Source organism: Thunnus thynnus, chromosome 8, assembly GCF_963924715.1.
Source record: "Thunnus thynnus chromosome 8, fThuThy2.1, whole genome shotgun sequence".
Classification (NCBI taxonomy): Eukaryota; Metazoa; Chordata; class Actinopteri; order Scombriformes; family Scombridae; genus Thunnus; species Thunnus thynnus.
The window spans coordinates 10361120-10380849 of NC_089524.1; the positions used below are offsets into that span (position 1 = coordinate 10361120).

The 19730-nt window shown below is 40.4% G+C and overlaps 1 protein-coding gene across 1 annotated transcript in view; it reads left to right on the forward strand.

Moving 5' to 3' along the window:
• The window catches only part of cachd1 (cache domain containing 1), a 90139-nt gene that overhangs the window by 60507 nt on the left and 9902 nt on the right, over positions 1–19730 (forward strand). The window contains exons 6-21 of the mRNA XM_067596432.1: positions 1238–1382; positions 1552–1768; positions 1918–2067; positions 6175–6456; positions 7378–7527; positions 10146–10269; positions 10424–10541; positions 12434–12602; positions 12763–12905; positions 13886–14067; positions 14643–14753; positions 15852–15974; positions 16683–16782; positions 17138–17254; positions 17801–17961; positions 18408–18494. Coding sequence (XP_067452533.1) covers positions 1238–1382; positions 1552–1768; positions 1918–2067; positions 6175–6456; positions 7378–7527; positions 10146–10269; positions 10424–10541; positions 12434–12602; positions 12763–12905; positions 13886–14067; positions 14643–14753; positions 15852–15974; positions 16683–16782; positions 17138–17254; positions 17801–17961; positions 18408–18494 — 2379 coding nt within the window. The remainder of the gene's footprint in view (positions 1–1237; positions 1383–1551; positions 1769–1917; positions 2068–6174; positions 6457–7377; positions 7528–10145; positions 10270–10423; positions 10542–12433; positions 12603–12762; positions 12906–13885; positions 14068–14642; positions 14754–15851; positions 15975–16682; positions 16783–17137; positions 17255–17800; positions 17962–18407; positions 18495–19730) is intronic.

A 19730-nucleotide genomic window follows, 5' to 3' on the forward strand; every position in this document is an offset into this window, starting at 1 on the left:
CTGCCCTCACACACCCTGACCACACATGCCCTTGTCAGGAATGTAGCTCTGTACCATTAAAGCCTGTTGGAATTTCACACCTCCAGTGTTGTGGGTTTTTATGTGACCACCGCTGAAAGACGCCTCTTTCTCTCTCATCTTTTCTTTCTATATTCTTTGTCTCTCCCTTGCTCCCTGAAGCATTTCGCATTGGCTCTCAATTCTATTAAAAAAAAAAAAAAAAAAAAAAATCGTGTCTTTCGGATTTTTTTTTCTGGCTATTTGAGTCAGTGAGCTGGCGTACAGCCATGAGAGAAATGACGTTGCCTGGCTTGTTTCAACTGTGAATGAGGCTTTGTGAGTACATCACTCTGCTTCTCCACCCTGTGTTAGTGTGTCCTTGTCCAGCGGACCACACACACAGGCGCTGACCCTCCGATCCTCTGCACCCCTCTGTGCCCCACACAGCTGATAATGCACATACATTAACAGATACAATGACACACAGATTATAACATATTGAAAATATAGCTCGAAAATAAGTTAGAAGGAAGACTAATGAGGTAACTCATCACTACTCTCCTTGCATTGCTGTGATTACACAAAATAATAGATTTAGACCCGTTATTACACTAACAGCAGGCCAACAGTGAGTCACATAGCTTTTTTGTAAATTGACCATGCTGCCAACTAGCCAACAGAGATTGTAAATCTTTTAAACACTCACGGTCTGTAATAAAGTCATACTAATACAGAAAGTTAGTTATGTTATTATGACCTTATGAGGCCAGACAAACTACTGAAATCTTATTTTATACCCCAAAACACATGAACTGAAAAGTAACAACCCAGTTGTAACTTTTGAAGCTTGAAGGTTTCATATATACTGTAGGTGTAAGATTTGAAACACATGGTTTTGGATTAATAACTCAGCAGTGACAGTATGGAATGGAGAAAGTGTTGAACCACCACCAAAAATAACATTAGGCTGGTGGGAATCTCTTGTGAAAACTGAGATTCCAGGTTGAGGGAAAGACTCCTCTGACAAAACTTAATGAGGGAAGGATGAGAATGAAAGACAAAGACACTTACAGGTGTTTTGTTTGGACATGTAAAATACTTTAATCTGTATGTTTATCTGTTAATTTTAGCATTTATTAGCTCTATAAAAAAGCTTTTACAGTATGTCTTAATATTGTCTTAACTGAGGATGATGGTCATGCATGTTCGTGTGTATTCATGTGTGTGTTTCCTGCAGGCCTGTGTATGTGTCTGCAGTGCGTCCCCAGTCTAAACACATCGTAGTGATGGTGGACCACGGAGCGTCGGTAACTGACACCCAACTACAGATTGCCAGGGACTCTGCGCTGGTCATCCTAAACGCCATAGATGAACACGACAAGGTTGGTGAAACAGTCCTTTATTAAGATATATCCATATTTAGAAGTTTACAGGTCTGCAGAGCACCAAACATTCTCAAAAGGAAAAGCGCCTGGAACACCAACTTTTTGATAACATCTGTTACTCCAGCTGTTTTGGTCATTACTCAATCTCATCATCCCTCCTCTCCAGATCTCCATCCTGTCCGTGGCAGAGACGGTTCGCTCCTGTTCTCTGGACCAGTGCTATAAGAGCCTGCTGTCTCCAGCCACCAGCGAGACCAAGAGGAAGATGACCACCTTCATCTCCAACATCAAAGCCTCTGACGGTACCACACAGCACGCAGCGGGCTTCCAGAAGGCCTTCCAGCTGCTCCGCAACACCACCAGCCTCAGCAAGCAGAGTACCAGTAAGAACTACAGAAGAAAAAAAATCAGTGAAATTGTGATAACGCTGCACTTTCAGGAATCAGTTTTCTGTGTGCTGCCAGCAATTAGCTCCCCCCTGTTGTTTTAGCTTAATTTGTGTGCTTTTATTTGTGTTCCCATCCTCTACCAGCCACAGACATGGTGATCATCTACCTGTCGTCTGGTATCACATCTCGAGAGTCCTCGGAGCAGGAGAAGAGAGCGACACTCAGTGTGGTCAGAGAGGAGAACAGACACCTCAACAACTCTGTCATGATCCTCACCTACGCTCTCATGAATGGTAGGTCACTCATATATTTATTTATTCATTTATTTATTTTTTATTTGATGATTACAAGGTGTTTTTTTTTTAATTTAGAACCAAAAGAGCCCAAATTGCATTTTAATAAAGAGAGAGAGAGTAGCATTTGACTTACAATTTGGACTGTTATATAGTGCTGGATCAAAAATGAGAAAGTTTCAAAGTAAAAGCACAAGTGTTTGCAGCTTTTGTAAGTGTCTGCTGTTTAAAATAGGCTAAATGAAGTGCGTCAAACGTAGACCGCTTTTTGGCTCTCTACGAGTGTTCCATGTTCTCCACTTAAAATGTTGATTTCTTTTCTTGCTCTGCACGTACTGTATCCGGAGCTTCATTCCTGTTTGGCTTTTTCTGGGAGCTGTTTCTGTTTGTTAGATATCCTCTCTCTCTGTTCTTGGATACAATGTGCTCACGAGAAGACTGAAGGTTAGAGAGGTGCTCAGAAACCTCAAAGGCTTTTTGTTTTCAGCGTGGGTGTGTGTTGGTGTGGTGTGTATGCTTCCTTTTCCTCTTTTATTGTCCTTGTCCATCCATCTGTCTCCTCTAATTCCCTCCTCCCTCTGCAACACACACACACACACACACACACACACAACAATCACCTCTGCTGTGCATGCATTAGTCCACCATTAATACAAATCATTTTTGCATCAGAGAATGGAAATTAGGTACATCTAAGAGAGGAGAGAGTGAGACTTCAAAGGGTGTACTGCTCACTCTGTGTGTGACTGACAGAGGACCTTGCTCGTTTAAAGAACTCCATGATGAAAAGGATGCAGAAATCTAATGTCCTCTGAGTTTATTAGCATTGCATATCCAAAAAAGCATTTGTTTTGTTGCTGATGCTGTCGCATGCAGCTGAAAGGCCCGATATGGGTGTGCGTGTCTTATTCCCTGCATCCCCTGCCAAATGTGAAGTGCTGATTGTTCAAGGAGATCAGCAGTCCTTTGGCAGTATAATGCAGAGTTGTGTGTGTGTGTGTGTGTGTGTGTGTATGTGTGTGTGTGTGTGTGTATGTTTGCACTGATGAGATGCCCACCACCCACCCCAAAGCAGTGTATGGTTACTAGAATAAACTGCTGCCCTGTAAATGACAATATATTTTCTATTAGTTTCTACCCTACATGTTGAGCCTACTTACTGATTATATTTTGCATACATACTTGTGTTTTTATGTCTCCACACCAGCGACAGCCTTGGCCGGAGGCATTATGTTTTCAGGTTGTCCGCCCATCCGTCTGTCCCATTCTCATGAATGCGATATCTCAGAAACGCCCGGAGGGAACTTCATTACATCTGGGACAAAAACGTCCACTTGGACTCAAGGATGAACTGATTAGAATTTAGTGGTCAAAGGTCAAAGATTAAGGTCACTTTGACCTCACATAACATGTTTTTGGCCATAACTCAAGAATTCATACACTAATTATGACAGAGTTTCACACAAATGTCTAATAGGATAAAATTATGAAGTGATGACATTTTATATCCAAAAGGTCAAAGGTTAACATTACTGTGACATCCTAATGTTCTGCAAAAACACTTTTCTGGCCATTATTCAACACCATAACTCAGGAACAGAAGGGGAGATTGTAACCATATTTCACATTTGGTCAGATACTGAATTGGTGAATGGGTGCTCACCTTGAAACTGGGGTGAATGTTTAGATCTTCTGTGCTGCCGGGTTGAAGATGTGTGTGAAGTGTCCACGTTTTAAAATTTGTAACTTCTTTGCAGCAACATCCATATCTCAAGCATCGTCTACTCTCATGGCTACAACGTTGTTTTCTATCAGAATCAGCATTTTGGCCAAGAATGTGAACATATACAGGGAAAATACACTTAATACCTTTTTATTAAATTCCTTCAAAATCTTCACTACAAATATTATATGAGTCTGGACAGACATGGATGTAAACTGCAACTTGACTGGTTGGCAGAGCATAAAATCACATTTAGTCTATAGAATGACAAAAAACACAGAAAACAGAAAAATGCCCATCACAATTTTCCAGAGCCCAAAATGAAACTGGAATTAAACCATTTATCATCATTTGTTGAGGATTGGTTGTGGATAACTTTTCTTTCATTTAACTGATCCAATAATTGTTTCAGCTCTAGCTTAGATTTGAGAGATTTGAACCCTTCATCATAGATATTTCAAGGTGGTCAACAGCACCGGGTTCGATTTCTCATCAGTTCAGTCCACATTAAGGTAACGTGCGGAGATTTTGACCACCAAAGACACTTCAGAGTAATGTGTCCGGTCCCTGTTTTGTTTTTAATCACGGACCCTACTAGCACACGCAATGACTATATATGTACAAGCACGAGGGTTACACAATAGTATTTTCATGCTCTTCCACAAATCAACAATTGGTTGATGTAATGCCAAGAAATGTAGCAATGCTGCAGCAAGAGACAGGGAGGAAGAAAACTGGCTGCCAACCTTTTTTTGCACCACAGACCATATTTATAGAACACCAATGGAGGTAGAGGTGGGGTTATGACAGGAAATAAAGCTTAGACTATAAACATGAGTTGTTTGAATATTATTACACAGGTTAGACTTTTTATCTCCCCTAATTCCTCTGAAGTTACTCTCAAACTTGTGTGTTTTGTTTTTTTTAATCTTGGCTAGGTAGTTGAAACACTAATAGGAACAGCAGCTCAGACAGATTGAGTAAGTGGGTGATGATGGATTACTTCACATACTGATATGTACTGTAGATGCAGCACAGACTGGCTATGCAAAGTTCAACATAATTACCTCTAAAATAGCCTTTAATAGCCCATAAAGTTATTCAATTATTATTCAGCTGTTGTCCAGTTCATATTAATTCCTCTCTGTTGGCAAATTATCAACAACAATGTAGGTCTCAAAATATTCAAAAAAATGGCCTTTGCATATGTTTTTATATGTTTTTTAGGCCTCAAAGATGCACAAAGTATGATTTGGTGAGAAATGCCAACTATAAACAAATCTGTCCGCTCAGTGACTCCAAAATTCTGAAGGGTACCCTTTCAGATTACTGAAAGAATACTTTTGGTCTGTGAAGACTATCATATCCATCCTAGAAAGAAGATACTCCCTCAGAAGGTAAACAGAAGGTAAACAGAAACCTGTGCTGTCAGCGAGATTTCTCCCTTGTGCTCGTTTGACATTGCCACCCATGATGACATTGCCCCCCGTCAGTTGCCCAGCGTGATGATTAACAGAGCAGAGCCTTGGCATTAAATAGGGATTCTGCTGTAATCCAGTCAATGATTGGATACTGGCAGACATTCTGCGCTCTATCCTTCCCAATAGGTTATGGGATGCCAAATGGTCCAGGTGACAGCTGTGGGGGCCAGTCATGGTTATTCAGTACCCTCTAAATGACCTTTAGAGGCTTGGAAAGATAAAATCTGAGTCTAATATCTGAAGTGTGCATTAACATCTCGGCTGCAGAGTTTCTTAAAAGTGATGAGGGATTTATTTGTGTCATGATCTCCGAGTTTGACATATGACAGTTGTGTTTGGCAGATTTGAAGGATTGTACAAATAAAGCCTATAGAGATCACAATGCAGAATCACAAGTCAGGGCCTGCATGTTTGAAATATCTCTGAACTGCTGACCATAAATCAGTTTCCTTCTAAAGTCAGAGTGGTGTTGAGTAGTCAAAGCTTGCTGATCCTGTTCTATGCAAGCAATTCACTGCTTGGCCATGTGAACTGCATGAGTTTAATTGTTCTCAAGAATCTTGTTGAATCCAGCCCCTGTTTGGTGGCAGGAGTGTAATATCTTTTTCTAACTCCTTGAAAGAATTTCTTTTTTACTGCTAGAGGGGAAAGAGAACAGTGGGAAAACCGCCTTTTATAGTAGGAATTTGAGTCATGTGCTCTTAAGTTAAGAGCTTTCTATTTCCTTCCAAACCCCCCCTTCCCTCCTCTTTTATTTGCACAATTACCCTGTTCAGTAGAGGTTCAGCCATCAATTACAGTTTTGTTCTTAATATTACTGCTCAATTAAATCAGACAAATTCTGTCATCGTCTCACTCTCCCTTTTCTTAACTCAATCTCTATCTCACTCCCTCCTCCTTCAGAGGGAGTAACAGGTCTGAAGGAGTTGGCCTTCCTGAGGGACCTTGCGGAGCAGAATTCGGTGAAGTATGGCGTCGACCGAGCATCTGACCGAGACCGTTCTGTAGCGTCCTCGTCCGGATCAGCAGGGACTTCCATGATGCCAGTGATGAAGGGCAGCATGATGGTGCTGAACCAACTGAGCAACCTGGAGACGACAGTGGGTCGCTTCTACATCAACCTGCCCAACCGCATGATCGACCTGGCCCGTTTCAGCCTGCCCTATGCTGACCCCATGGGAGACGGTGAGTACTCTGGACCCAAGTGGATTGAAAAGAACTTCAGTCTGGACTAATTTGAGTGATATTTTAGATTATAGCCAAGATCATTGAGGTTTCTATCCATAACAAGTTGCAATGAGTTAAGTCAAAGCGAACTAAATTGACATAAATATAGGGCTGCAATCAACAATTATTGTCATTATTGATTAATCTGACAATTATTTTCTCGATAAATAATTTGTCTGTAAGATGTCAGAAATCATTTTCTTTAAATGTCTTGTTTTGTCTGACCAACAGTCCCAAAACCCAAAAATATTCAGTTTATTTTCATATATGACGAAAAAAAGCATCAAATCTTCACATCTGAGAAGCTGAAACCAGCAAATATTTGGCATGTTTGCTTATGAGATGATTAAAACAATTATTCCATTATCAAAACAGTTGCTGATTCATTTTCTCTTGATTGACTAGTGGACCTATTGTTGCAACTGCATGAATTAATCAGTATTACATTTGGGTAAACGGTAAGAAACACGTAGCCTGATAAACACTCAATTGCAAATACAGTGTGTCGTATCCATCCTGCCAACATTTTTTTTCAGTTGACATGAAATCTTCATTAGCAGTTACTTAGAATAGTTAAGTTAATGTTTGTCATGTTTGACTCATCCCTGCTTTTTCAGCCAACAAAACTGTGATTGGCTCGCTTGATTTTTCCATCTGGGGAATCAGCTGTTAATGAGCGTAGCATTTGAACCGTTTCGAAGTCTGGAACCAGGCTAATAAACACTTACTAGAAGTCAAATGAAACAGTTCAGATGAGTTTATCCGAACTGCACAGAAATGAATAATATGATCACAACAGAGCTAAACTGAAAACACAAGATGAGCTAACTAATCTGAGCTGTTGCATGAACTTCATTCACATCTTTCTTGTTTCTCCAGGCTTTATTATGACTGTGAGCCGGCCGTGTTATTTTGGTAACCTGCTCCTGGGCGTAGTCGGGGTGGATGTGAATCTTGCCTACATCTTGGAGGATGTCACCTACTACCAAGACTCTCTGGCTTCATACACCTTCCTCATTGACAACAAAGGTCAGTCCCATGGAAGACAGGCCATGTGTTAGTAATCCGCTCCAGTGCAAATATTTTTTTTGGAATCAGGACTTTCCCACACATTCACAAACTCATGTTCTTCATCACATAAGAATTAGCAGGGTTATCTACTGCAGAGAAATGATGCTCTTTTTCCAAATTCCCTTCCATTAATGGTAACTTGTGGTCAGCAAAATGAACAAAATTAGAATTCTAGGCCTTTAACAAAACAAAAAACATACGACGTACATCTCTGCGCCTATTCATAGTATCAATCTTTATTAGTCATAACCATAGAGAAAAGCTCCAAATGGTGGGAAAAGAATGTGTTTTGGTGTTCTTGTTTAACATACAAATGGAATTACACTTTATTTTGTCTGTCTCAACATCTTCCAAAGCCATTATTCCTTATTAGATTTAATTGACATCTTCTAGGTAGCTCTGGCATTTCTTTGGCATTTCATTCTCTCTTGAGCCATGCCTCAGTGCGTTGCCACAGTGCCGGGCGGTAGTGCTCATGTCCGGTCCTGGTTTGTCTTGGCCTCAGCTGAGGTGGTCTTGACTGAAGTGGTGCTGTGCAACAGGTAGGCTGTGCTCTGTTGGCCTGAAGAACTGTGCGATTAATGGACAGGCTTTAGCTAAATGAAACTATAACTACAGATTGGTTCTGTTACTTATACTGAGTAATATTGGCTGGAAAAAAAGGTGACACTGCTCTCGGTGGCATTGTCCTCCCGCCAAGCGACCTGCAAATCTAAGATGAAAATTAGGTATTTAAAAGGAAACTAAAATAAAATGAGAACTAGGTTTTCATTGCATTTATATGGCACACACATAAATATTACTTTTACTGGTATGTCTTTCATACCAGATCTAAGGGTTTAATTCAGTAATATAGAGGGGGAGGTAAAGCGAGAGTACCTGTCAACTCATAATCCAACCTGACTGTTCAGAAGTTGATCCAAATTCGAGTTGCAGTCCTTCTGTCTCTTCTCTGAAAGCTCACTGCAGCCATCACCGCCAACACAGGGGCGATTCAGCAGTAAAAACAGACAGTAGGAATGTCAGGAATGTGGAGAGAAGAGTTAGCAAAGTGCATAGAGCTCTGGCCATTTTCACACCTTTGTGCATAACTGTGTCACTGGGTTTTTTATCTTTTATCTTTTAAAAATGTCACCCCCTAATGAAAAGACTTCAAATAACCCCAACTGAAACCGAATACTCACCAAGCCCAAACCATAATAAAACTGGGAAAGCATATGTATCTAATTTGACTTGTTCAAAAAAACAACAACAAAACAACCAGACTTAATTTGTGAAGGTTTTTGGTGTGGGCAGTGCCATGCTGTTTGGAGGCAAGAAGGAGGGAGAATTCAAAAAAAAAACTGAAGCTGAAGGTAAAGTTTGGTTGGAGATTTGATGAGGAGCAAGTGAAGAGCAGGTGGGAAGAAGAACATGTGGAGGAGAGGAGATTTTGGAAGGTGGGAGAGGGAGAAAGAGGTGGAGGAAAGTTATAAAACATGGGCACAGTTACTGACTCAAATGGTTTGCACGAGTGTTAGCCACCATCAGAATTTTTAAGCAAACCAAAACCCAATTATTGCGAGTGAGTTTTTGCAGCTGTGCGAGTTCCGCTCCTCTGCTGTGCCATTCAAAGAGTCTCTTTTTTTTTTTCTCTCTCTCTCTAAAATGTTTGTTATTGTAATAAATATGCCATCAAATTATAGCTTATTACTGCACCGGCCTATTAACGCAGCAACTCGGTAAACATTGACAAATGACTCCTATTAAAGTTATTAGCCGGCATGCAAATCGTCTGCTGCCAATTAGAGTTTAGGTAAATACTCAGCTGACAAGAAGCTTCCGGACCTGAAGCTAAAATAGTAGATGAGTATGTGGGATTTATTTTTGCATGGAAAACTTGTAGGAATTGTGACTTTTTTTGGAATCTGCTGCTTCTCTGATAAATATAGACCCTCTTTTTCTCACTAAATACACACAATGTTATTAGAACTGAGTAAAAGCACATGTTATTTTGTTTGTTTACTCCCTTGAACACAGATGGGCTTTCAATTCTGTGTTTCTTTAGGGCTTTCTCTCTCCCAGAATGATTACCACTGCTGTTAAGAGCTGTGTTTACTACGGGACTACACTTTCTTATTAGAGAGTACTGTTTGCGACTGAGCGCCTTTGGAACACTTTGAAGGTTATTATTTCTGTTGTGCCGCTCAGTGGAATTTCAGATTTTGGGGGAGAAAGCAGCATTAAACTGCACGGTTCCCTCTTCGGCTGATGCTGTGACTCTGTAGCGAACACAGCGCTGCAGAATCAGATTCAGATGCTGCTGCTGCTTTAACTAGTTGTATTTCACACAATATCACTTACGGATATCAGCCACACGTACACACATTTTTATTCTCCATGAATTTATTTTATTTCACACTAGACTGTCAATGTTATGAATTGAAATGAATGTGTCCCTTGTTTGTTAGTGACCACCAATTTATCCGCTGCTGGTGCGTTATTGTTTTAATGATGTATGCAGATCCTGTTTTTCTTTGTTTGGTGTAAAAGCACCAATTAATGATGTTGCTGTTGTCAACTGGTTGATTTCCCAGGTTACACCCTGATGCACCCATCACTAACACGACCCTATCTGATGACGGAGCCTCCCCTGCACACAGACATCATCCACTATGAGAACATCCCAGGATTCCCCGCTGTACGACAGAATATCCTCAGGTGAGAAGGGATGAGGAAGACGCCGGTTTAAAAGCGACTTCAGCTTCAAAAACCATTTAAAACCAAAATTACCTTCAGCCGTGGATATAAACCAGTTCATAGCACATTTAATGTGTATTTTTGTGATCACTCAAAAGCTCTGTATTTCTTGCAGCCTCCCTTTGGGCAGTCAGATCATCGTTGTGCCCGTCAACTCCTCTCTGTCCTGGCACACCAACCGACTCAGGGACAACAGCAAAGACGCGTACAACGTTAGCTACGCCTGGAAGCTGGTAGGTGACGGTGTAATCGGCTCAACACGTAACATTTTCCTTCACAGATCAGCATTTAGTTGATGACTTTCTGATTCACCATTTCACACTTGAAGACACACACAAATAAGCAAGTTTGCATACATTTCAAATCTATTTGAAATAAGAACGCATGACTTAGCAGCACACCCAACATCATCATCTTTTTCTTATTGTCTGTGTAATTTTAATGTTTCCCAAAGCAGAAAATAAAGTTTGTAAATCAACTTTAACAATGATGGAGATTATATACCAATAATTTCTTATTTTGTCATTATTTGAATGACAGTAGGCCAGAATAAATATGAGTGAAAGGATTACACCCTTTTAAAACACATCAAGTGCTTTTGTAGTCAGATCAGTGACGAATGATCTTTGGCTCATGAGCCTTTGTCATGACGGGACAAAAACCGTCTCAAATACTCCTCCGCTGACTTAACTTTCTCTCCGTCTCCTCCCTCGCTGTCTATAGCTCGTTATCATTTCTGTATAGCTGTATAAAAACAGTATAGAGATTTATGTTCCCAGCCTTTGTGTCTCCACCAAACCTCCGCCACCTTAAATTAGTCAGTGTAATAAAAACCAAGTGCTCCCACACCCAGAAACTGTCTACGCCTCAAATCTGCTTTTCCTCTCAGGCCCAGAAGTGTCATGTGTTAGGAACAAATGGCAACAGGACAGCAATAACATCACGCCATGTTGACTCTTTTTGCTTTCTGACATTTAGAGTTTTTGGCAGGAGCAAAAATATCGCACTTAATGTAGACATTTCACTTTTGGCCTTTTTTAAAAGCTTTTGACATTTTGTTTTTTTTCACACAGGCGCAAGAGTTCAAACACATCACCTTTGCCATGACTTGGACAGCTGTGTCTGGTTTTTTAAAATGAATGTTCCAGACCCAGAAAAATGACCTAGAGAGCAACAATCAAGAAGAGACTGTTGTTCCCACGCTGTTTTTTATCCTATATTCAGGGAACTTATCAATGAAACGATCATATTGTCAAATTTTGTACTTTTGACCACAATTACGACAAAATTAGTTCATTTTCTCCTATTTCCTCATGACATGGTTCAGCAACAAGGTCTCATAATTTAAAGACCAGGCTAGTCCTCCATGATTTATTTAGAATTGGTGGGGCGATAGCAGTTGTCTTCTGTGGAAGACGCCTGCAGCCCATAAAACACCGACTGTGATGTCTAACACTAAACATAGAGAAAGAGGGGAGATGGGGAGTGTGTGTAATGTCATCGTCTCTCCTGCCTCTAGTTTCGACAAAATATGTAGGACTCAAGTGTACAATAACCATCATCAACACCCAGTATGTTATTCATCAGCTTACCCCAGTCACTAAAAGTAAATGTATCGTATTTTAGTGTATGTACTAAACTTGCTTGACTGCATACTGCGGATTCATGTGGAATATGTTCATGTTAAAGTCCCTTCACTAAAAAAAACTTGGATGTTTGGTGTGTGCTCAGTTTGACTCTAGAAGGGGGAAAGATTCTCTGTGCTCACCTTAAATCTGAATTTAAGATGTGCACATATGACCATGATTTTGTCACAACAGAACAATTTTGGATGCTAATCGTAGTCTAAACTTACACAAGTGGGCTGTGAAAATTGAAACTTCCAGTGTAGTATCTTGCGTCTAGTAGTTAAACATTTGAGACAAAACATATTTGTATATTCATAGATGTATAATTTTTCAATCAGGGAGTTGAACAAGGTAGTTGAACTTTTTTGGGGGGGGAATAACATATCAGACACAAATCATTATTGAAAGCAGAGTACTTTTAAATGTCTTAAAACATATCAGGAGGGGATCTCTAATGTAAAGCATAAATTAAGCTCCTTTCCTTTCTTGTCCTCTAGGTCCAGGACACATCGTTCATCCTGTGCATCGTGTACGTGCAGCCAGAGATCCCAGTAAAGCAGCTGAAGAACCTGAACACCGCTCCCAGCTCCAAGCTCCTCTACCATCGTTTAGACCTGTTGGGTCAGCCCAGCTCCTGCCTGCACTTCAAACAGCTCGCCACCGTCGGTAAGAAAAGCACCTGGTCCACAGACCTCGGCTATGATGTCAAAACGTAGAGTATTAGATTAGTATACGATTACAATACTTATTTTTATCCACAGTCAGCTCTAAAACTTTGATTTAGCACCTCTGACTGTCCCTCTTTCCCTCTCTGTGTTTTTCCCAGAATCTCCCACAGTGATGTTGGCAGCTGGTAGTTTCTCCTCTCCCTACGAGCACCTCAGTCAGCCAGAAACAAAGCGTATGGTGGAGCACTACACCGCCTACCTGAGTGATAACACCAGGCTCATAGCCAACCCAGGCCTCAAGGTACACAAGCATGGGAACACAGTTACAGCTCAGTGCTGAGGCTGGCCTGAAGGCACACACTGTCAAACACAGTATTAATGTTGTTTACCTGACAAACACGTGGCACATAGCCAGCCCTGCGGTCTGGTTACAGACGTGTTCACAAATATTCATATTGAGTAAGTATGTAAAAGCACTTTGACACACAATTAATGTGTCCCAGGAGAGCTCAAGGGATTTTTTTTTTTTTTACACTTGTGTTTTTAGATGTACTTATTGGTTATAACTTTCCTTCAGTTACTTACAGTATCTGACAAAGATGGTCCAACTTTTCAGGCCACTAATATTAAAACTAATATTCACAAAATTTAAATTAAGCTCTGCATCTTTAAGAAGGGGACAGACCCCCATGTGGCTTTGGCAATCTGTGTGCATTCCTGTCCTGGGGGGAGTAGGGGGTTAGAGTTTGAACTCTAAGCCACAGTCCCAGCTCTCATTCCCAGGCTAGTCTTAAAGGCCTCCTCCAGTGACCTCATCACCCCTTTCAAACGTCGAAGCTTTTCTGAAATGGTCCTGTGATGTGATCTTTCGGAGTGTTTTTCAGGTCTTTAGGAGCAATAGAGAAAATTGGTTTTCCGAGCCTTATCATTTGTGATTTCTTGATTATGATTTCTTCATCTTAAACACATCATATTTGATGGAAAATGTGTATGACTGTCTTTAGCAGTAAGACAGTAGAATAATTTCACTTCTGATTGTAAGTTAAGTTTTGAAAGTAGAGGAGTTGAATAGACAGTAGTCACTTTTTATTTCTGTTTTGTTTTTGTGGCTCGACTGGAGGCAGACTTGCCAAAAGTTTTTTGCCAACTTACATTTCAGGCCAACCACAGATTTAATCTCTTACTTTTCTACTCCTTCCCCAATTTCTTTCTTCCTTCCTTCCTCCACCCTCACAATCCCTCCTCTCCCTCTCTCTCTCTCTCCATCCTTTCCCTCGGCAGTCCTCTGTCAGGAACGAGGTTATGGCGACCAGTCACGTCACGGATGAGTGGATGACACTAATGGAAATGAGTAGCCTCAACTGCTACATTGTGCGGCGTTACATAGCAACGCCCAGTGGGGTGCTCCGGATTTACCCAGGATCATTGATGGACAAAGCCTTCGACCCGACCCGTAGACAATGGTGAGGCATACTTTGGAGGGTGTGAAGGGGGAGGAAGGAGTGTGTGTGTGTGTGTGTGTGTGTGTGTGTGTGTGTGTTTTAGGGGAGAACAAGGAGTTATGAGACAGGGTTGGGTAGGTAAGAGTTAAAGTGAAGTGTGTGCAAACTGTAGGTGCATGTTGCTTAAAAATGGATCATAATCGTTACTGAGCTGAATCTTGTCTAGCTGTTGATTTGTAATAAATTCTTATACAGCCAAGAGAATATTAGGCAGGCATAACATTTTTCATCACTGTTTACTCTAAAGATAAAGTGAAGCTGAAATAATAAAGTTAACAGAGAACACATTTTTTTTTAGTCATGTTCAATTATTCTGGCATGTTCTGTTTTTCTTTGTCCAGTTAGGATGGTTATCAGCACATTTTGTAGAGTACAATCACTGTGAGCACAAGGCTTGTTGGTGATAACCAGTAAATAATTAAAATTTCCACTTCAGCCCTTGGCAAGTGTTTTCAAACCTGCATTGATTGTACATTGTACTGCAAACTTTATGAAACACCCCTGCCTCTGACTGTTTCATGTATTGTGTCGTGTAGGTACCAGCATGCGGTGGCTAACCCTGGCCTCATCACCTTCACGGGGCCCTACCTGGATGTGGGTGGGGCAGGTTATGTTGTGACCATCAGTCACACCATCCATGCCTCCAGGTAAGAAGACTGCATGGATTGTTACCACAGTAAACCCCTCTGCTTTATTAGTTTATTACTGCACAGGGGGATATCTATTTCTACAAGTCACATCTGCTCCTGAATGAGTATCTGAGAAATGATGACTTGTTTAATCATTTCATCATTGCTAAATTTTTTGTGTGAATCTTTACACAGAACCACTAGTGATGAGCAACGATAAATTAAGAGCACTCATTATCAAATGTGGCAGTTGCATGATTATTATGATCCAAGCCATCATTTTAGGCACTTAGGCTTTCAGCCTGGAAGTCACTTCAGTCAGATCTCACCATCTCTGAAGACAGAGGAGAATCTGAAGAAGACATAAGGAGACACCATTAACTATTTTGTTGCAGTGAGAGCATATTCTTCACCCAAATGTACTGGGTTCAGTCCCAGATATCGTCAAGCATCCTCTTCTCGCGTGCTCTTAAGCAAGTCGCTGTATTCCTCCAAACGTCTGGTGTGGACACAAGAAAGCCAAATAACCAAAAGGATAACACACCCTATGCTTTTCCCAATTATCACAGAAATGATTGCAGACTGCTTTCTACATAAACTCTTTTAGTAGAGAATTGGAGGCTTTAAGAAGCATGTAATTGCAGCTGAGATTAAAGTGTTTATGTTTCTAGTTCAGCAAGCTTAAAATGCCACTCACTAGGATAGCCACAACACTGCTTGAAGCAGTGTAACAAGAACTGTTTACCATGGTCCATGCAAATGTACAGTATACAGACAAACAGTGCGTATCGGTGTGTTTGATGAGTCAGGATTAGTTTGTTGTGTACTGGCTCAGTGAGCATATCATTGTGCAGTCTGTCGTTTGTGTAAACAGTAATTCCCAGAGTGTGCAGGTAAATGTGGATTATTGAAGGTGTCTGTAAATGTTGATCTTATCCTGTAAGGTCTGTAGAAAGTAGACTATTGACTTGAAGGATACTTAAGACACAGACACAACAACGGTTTAACAAAGACGTTTTACTTTTTACCAGGTCATTTCAATCCCTTCATGCTTCCTTTTTGTGTCTGTCCTTTTCTTCTCCTTGTCTTCTTTTCTGTCCTCTCTTCTCTTTCTAGCTCTCAGATGGCCCCTGGTTATGCAGTTGCAGTGATGGGTATAGACTTTACCCTACGCTACTTCTATAAGGTCCTGCTGGACCTGCTGCCCATCTGCAACCAGGACAAGGGCAACAAGATCAGGTAAGACGGTTGGCTTACTTGTCATCTTTTTGAGTTTTTTTCCCCCCATTTGTTCTGTTGTCCTTCTTCATTCACATCATTGCTTCCCTTATGGTTGCCCCTGTAATTTCCTTAGAGGGTGACAAAATTTCATTTTTACTGAGCAAGAATTAAACTTGCAGAATAAGAAGAAAAAAGACAGAGGGAAGAAGAGATAAGCTGATTATCATGGGCTGCTGGAGATGTGGCGTTGCTGCTGCCTCAGTCCTACGTACTTTCTCCAGCTTTTATGTCGACCGTTTTGTTTTTTTTTCTCCTCATCCTTTTCTTCCACCCCCTCCTCTCCCAGTCCCCTCTTCTTCCCTTGTCTTCACCTCTCTCTCTCTCTCTCTCTCTCTCTCTTCACTTCCTTCACCTTCTTTCTGTTGATGTTCAGGGGCCATATAAAACAGGATTAGCCCAAACGGGGGTGTGGGGCAAAGAGGAGCAGTATTTGGCAGAATGTTTAAGGAATAAAGGGAGGTAGAATGGAGCAGTATTTAGCAGATGGATGAGTTGGATTATGTACTGGGTAAAAAGAGGGATCTAAAATAATTGTAGTTAATATCATTTTATGGTAAAACAGGTGTAAGTTAATATTTATTGTTTGATTTAATCCATCCACCCTCAAAGAATTAGCAGTTACTGTCTGCTCTCACTTACATATATTTGTGTCTTTGTGTGTCGTAGGTGCTTCATAATGGAGGACAGGGGATACCTGGTAGCACATCCCACTCTCATTGACCCCAAAGGTCATGCCCCCGCAGAGCAACAGCACATCACACACAAGGTAAAGGACCCAGAGACAAATAAATAAATGTAAAAATCACAACCACACAACAACAACAAAAAAAACATCACACATGAATGAAACAATCTGTCTCTTTGACAAGACACAAAACAACACATTAAATATGTCCATAACCAAGGCCAAACGGCCAGAATGATTTTATTGTAGTGTACAACATGCAAGACAAAAAACATTTGCACCCACAAACACACTCATTCTCATCCATAAACAAGCAAACTGTAAACACCCTCTACTTCCTTGCAAGATTTAGTTTGGACTTGTCTAATTAATCTGTCTAATGTTTTATTTCCTTCTTTCATTCATCACTTTTGTCCTCGTGACTTTTTGATGGCAGGAGCCACTGGTGGCGAATGACATCCTGAACCATCCCAACTTTGTCAAGAAAAACCTGTGTAACAGCTTCAGTGACCGCACCGTGCAGCGCTTCTACAAGTTCAACACCAGCATACTGGTACGTCAGAGATAGAGAAGATAACTGGATGTACGACTGGCTGCAGAAAACAGTTTCAGTCTGATGGATCTGCTAGTAGACAAACACAGACACACTTGTCAGGGTCCTTCTTAACAATGTGAATATCTGATAGTATAACACTGCCATCTTGTGGCCATCTTTGGTGTTGCAACCATGGAGTATTTCTTATTACTCTGATTGTATTAGAGCTACTGTGTGTTTTTAGGTAGTTAGAGGGCAGTTTAAAGCCTACAGCCTTACAGTAATGTAACAGACATAACCCCAGAGTTAGAATAATATTACACATTTTTCTAAATACCTCAAGTCCCTTTGTAGATAATGTCATGTGTCTCATTCATTTTTATATTCTCTCTTTATAGATTATAGATTAATTTGTTGTGCTTAATTACAAAGAGGCCCAACCCTTTTTATATTCTGTTGTTTTAATAGGACCATAAAGATCTTTTAAAAACATCTCTTAAACTTCCAGACACCCAGTGGGATACTTTGTTAATCTTGCTCTCTCTCTGTGTTTTTCTCTCTCAGGGGGATCTAACCAACCTCGTCCACGGTAGCCATTGTTCTAAGTATCGTCTGACCCGAATCCCCGGCACCAACGCGTTTGCTGGTATCGTCAACGAAACTTGTGACTCTCTGGCGTTCTGCGCCTGCAGCACCGTGGACCGCCTCTGTCTCAACTGCCACAGGTCTCTGCCTCACCCACATACCCACCAGGGTTTCACCTACCTGTTTTAGCTCCCAGGCACACAAAAAATGATGATACTCCTTTTGGGACTCACTGCAGAATATGTTTGATGTTTAGTCTTTTTTTAAGTTCAGAAAAGAATCCTTTCACCTGTAGTTGTGACTTTAAGAGTCAATAATTTGTGTGAATTTTATGTACAATCACATCCTGCCTTTTTATTTGAACAGATACTCAGCTAGAAAAAAATGTGTCTAATAATAATAATCCATTGTCCTGAAAAGTTGCTCATTCTCTCTGAAGATTTTTACTTTTGCTCTGTCTGATATATGATGTATTTCAGGGAAGCCACTTTATACAGAGCCAATATTCCACGGTCAATTATGTTTACCATAAAAACGAACTATGATGTGAACGTTTCTCAATGAACATGTAACTTGTGTGTTTCAGAATGGAGCAGAATGAGTGTGAGTGCCCGTGCGAGTGCCCTCTAGAGGTCAACGAGTGTACAGGCAACCTCACCAGTGCTGAAAACAGGTCAGTAGAAGACATTCCTGAGCAACATAATACACTACATTTACATCTATACATTTCACATTGCTTCTTATATTACATTAAGTGATGTAATATGAAGGCTACATAACTAGTGAATGAGTTTCATTTAGACAGCTTATGATGAAGCCTGATACTTTTTCTGAGGATGTGTGGATTGTTACAGTAGTAATATCACAAACTACCAGTCCCCATTGTCTCAGAGGTATTTGAGGATGTTTTGTGTCTAAACAAAGGCCAGAAGCAAGCCAGTCTTAATGTTTTATAACTCAATAAAGGTAGTTCTTAATACTAGGATTTTATATTTAATTAAAACAACCCAAACTCTTTGTTAATTGAAGAATTACCTAAGGAATGTACCAGTCTTGGTGTATATGTCAGACAAGACAGTTAGCTGTCAATCACAAACCAGGCAGATACAGTCTCTTCAGGTTGACATTAACAAATCATAAGGAAATCTAGAAAGGGTGCTGTGAAATAGGTTTTGAACTGTTATTCAGATAAAGACTACCAGCATGTTCTGTACACTGTTTTATTAGTTTAGTTTATTGACTCCTGCACTGGAGATATTGGTTATAGATGCTAGATGGATGTCAGAGAACCCCAGTGCAAAGTCATGTCTTGTCAAAGTCAAAGAACATATTCATTGTATGATGTTTATTTAAATAATGAATATAAGTAAATGATTTGCAGCCTCAACATCAGATGCTTATTACGTGTTATTTCTCAGATAGATTATTTTCTATTATATCGTGTTAGCACTAATGATTGACATTTGTAAATATCATGTCTTTAGTCCTTGTACATGACTGTGGTGTCTTTTAAAAATGCACATCTTTCCAAGCTGGCAAGTCTCTTTCATATTCCTATTGTTATCATTTGAATTGCGGACATGCGTGTGCTGCTGCGTCCAGTGTAAATGTTAGTGGGTGTTTCCTCACTTTTTTTTCTCTCTCTGTATATCTAGCTTGCTCTAGCTGTGTCAGTCTTTTTTTTTCCTCTACTGTTTTTGCCACTCTGTCTATCATTCACAGTGTCTCTCACATCTCTCTCTCTCTTGTTTCACCCACCTCCTTTCATCAGCCATCAGCAGCCTTTGACAGCGCATCAATGTTTCAAATGCCAGTTCTTCTTTTATTTCAGGAAGACAGGCAATTATCATTTTTCACTGTCAGATTTTTCTCTGTGTTTTGTGTCAAGCAGCATTGATGTTTTTCTTCT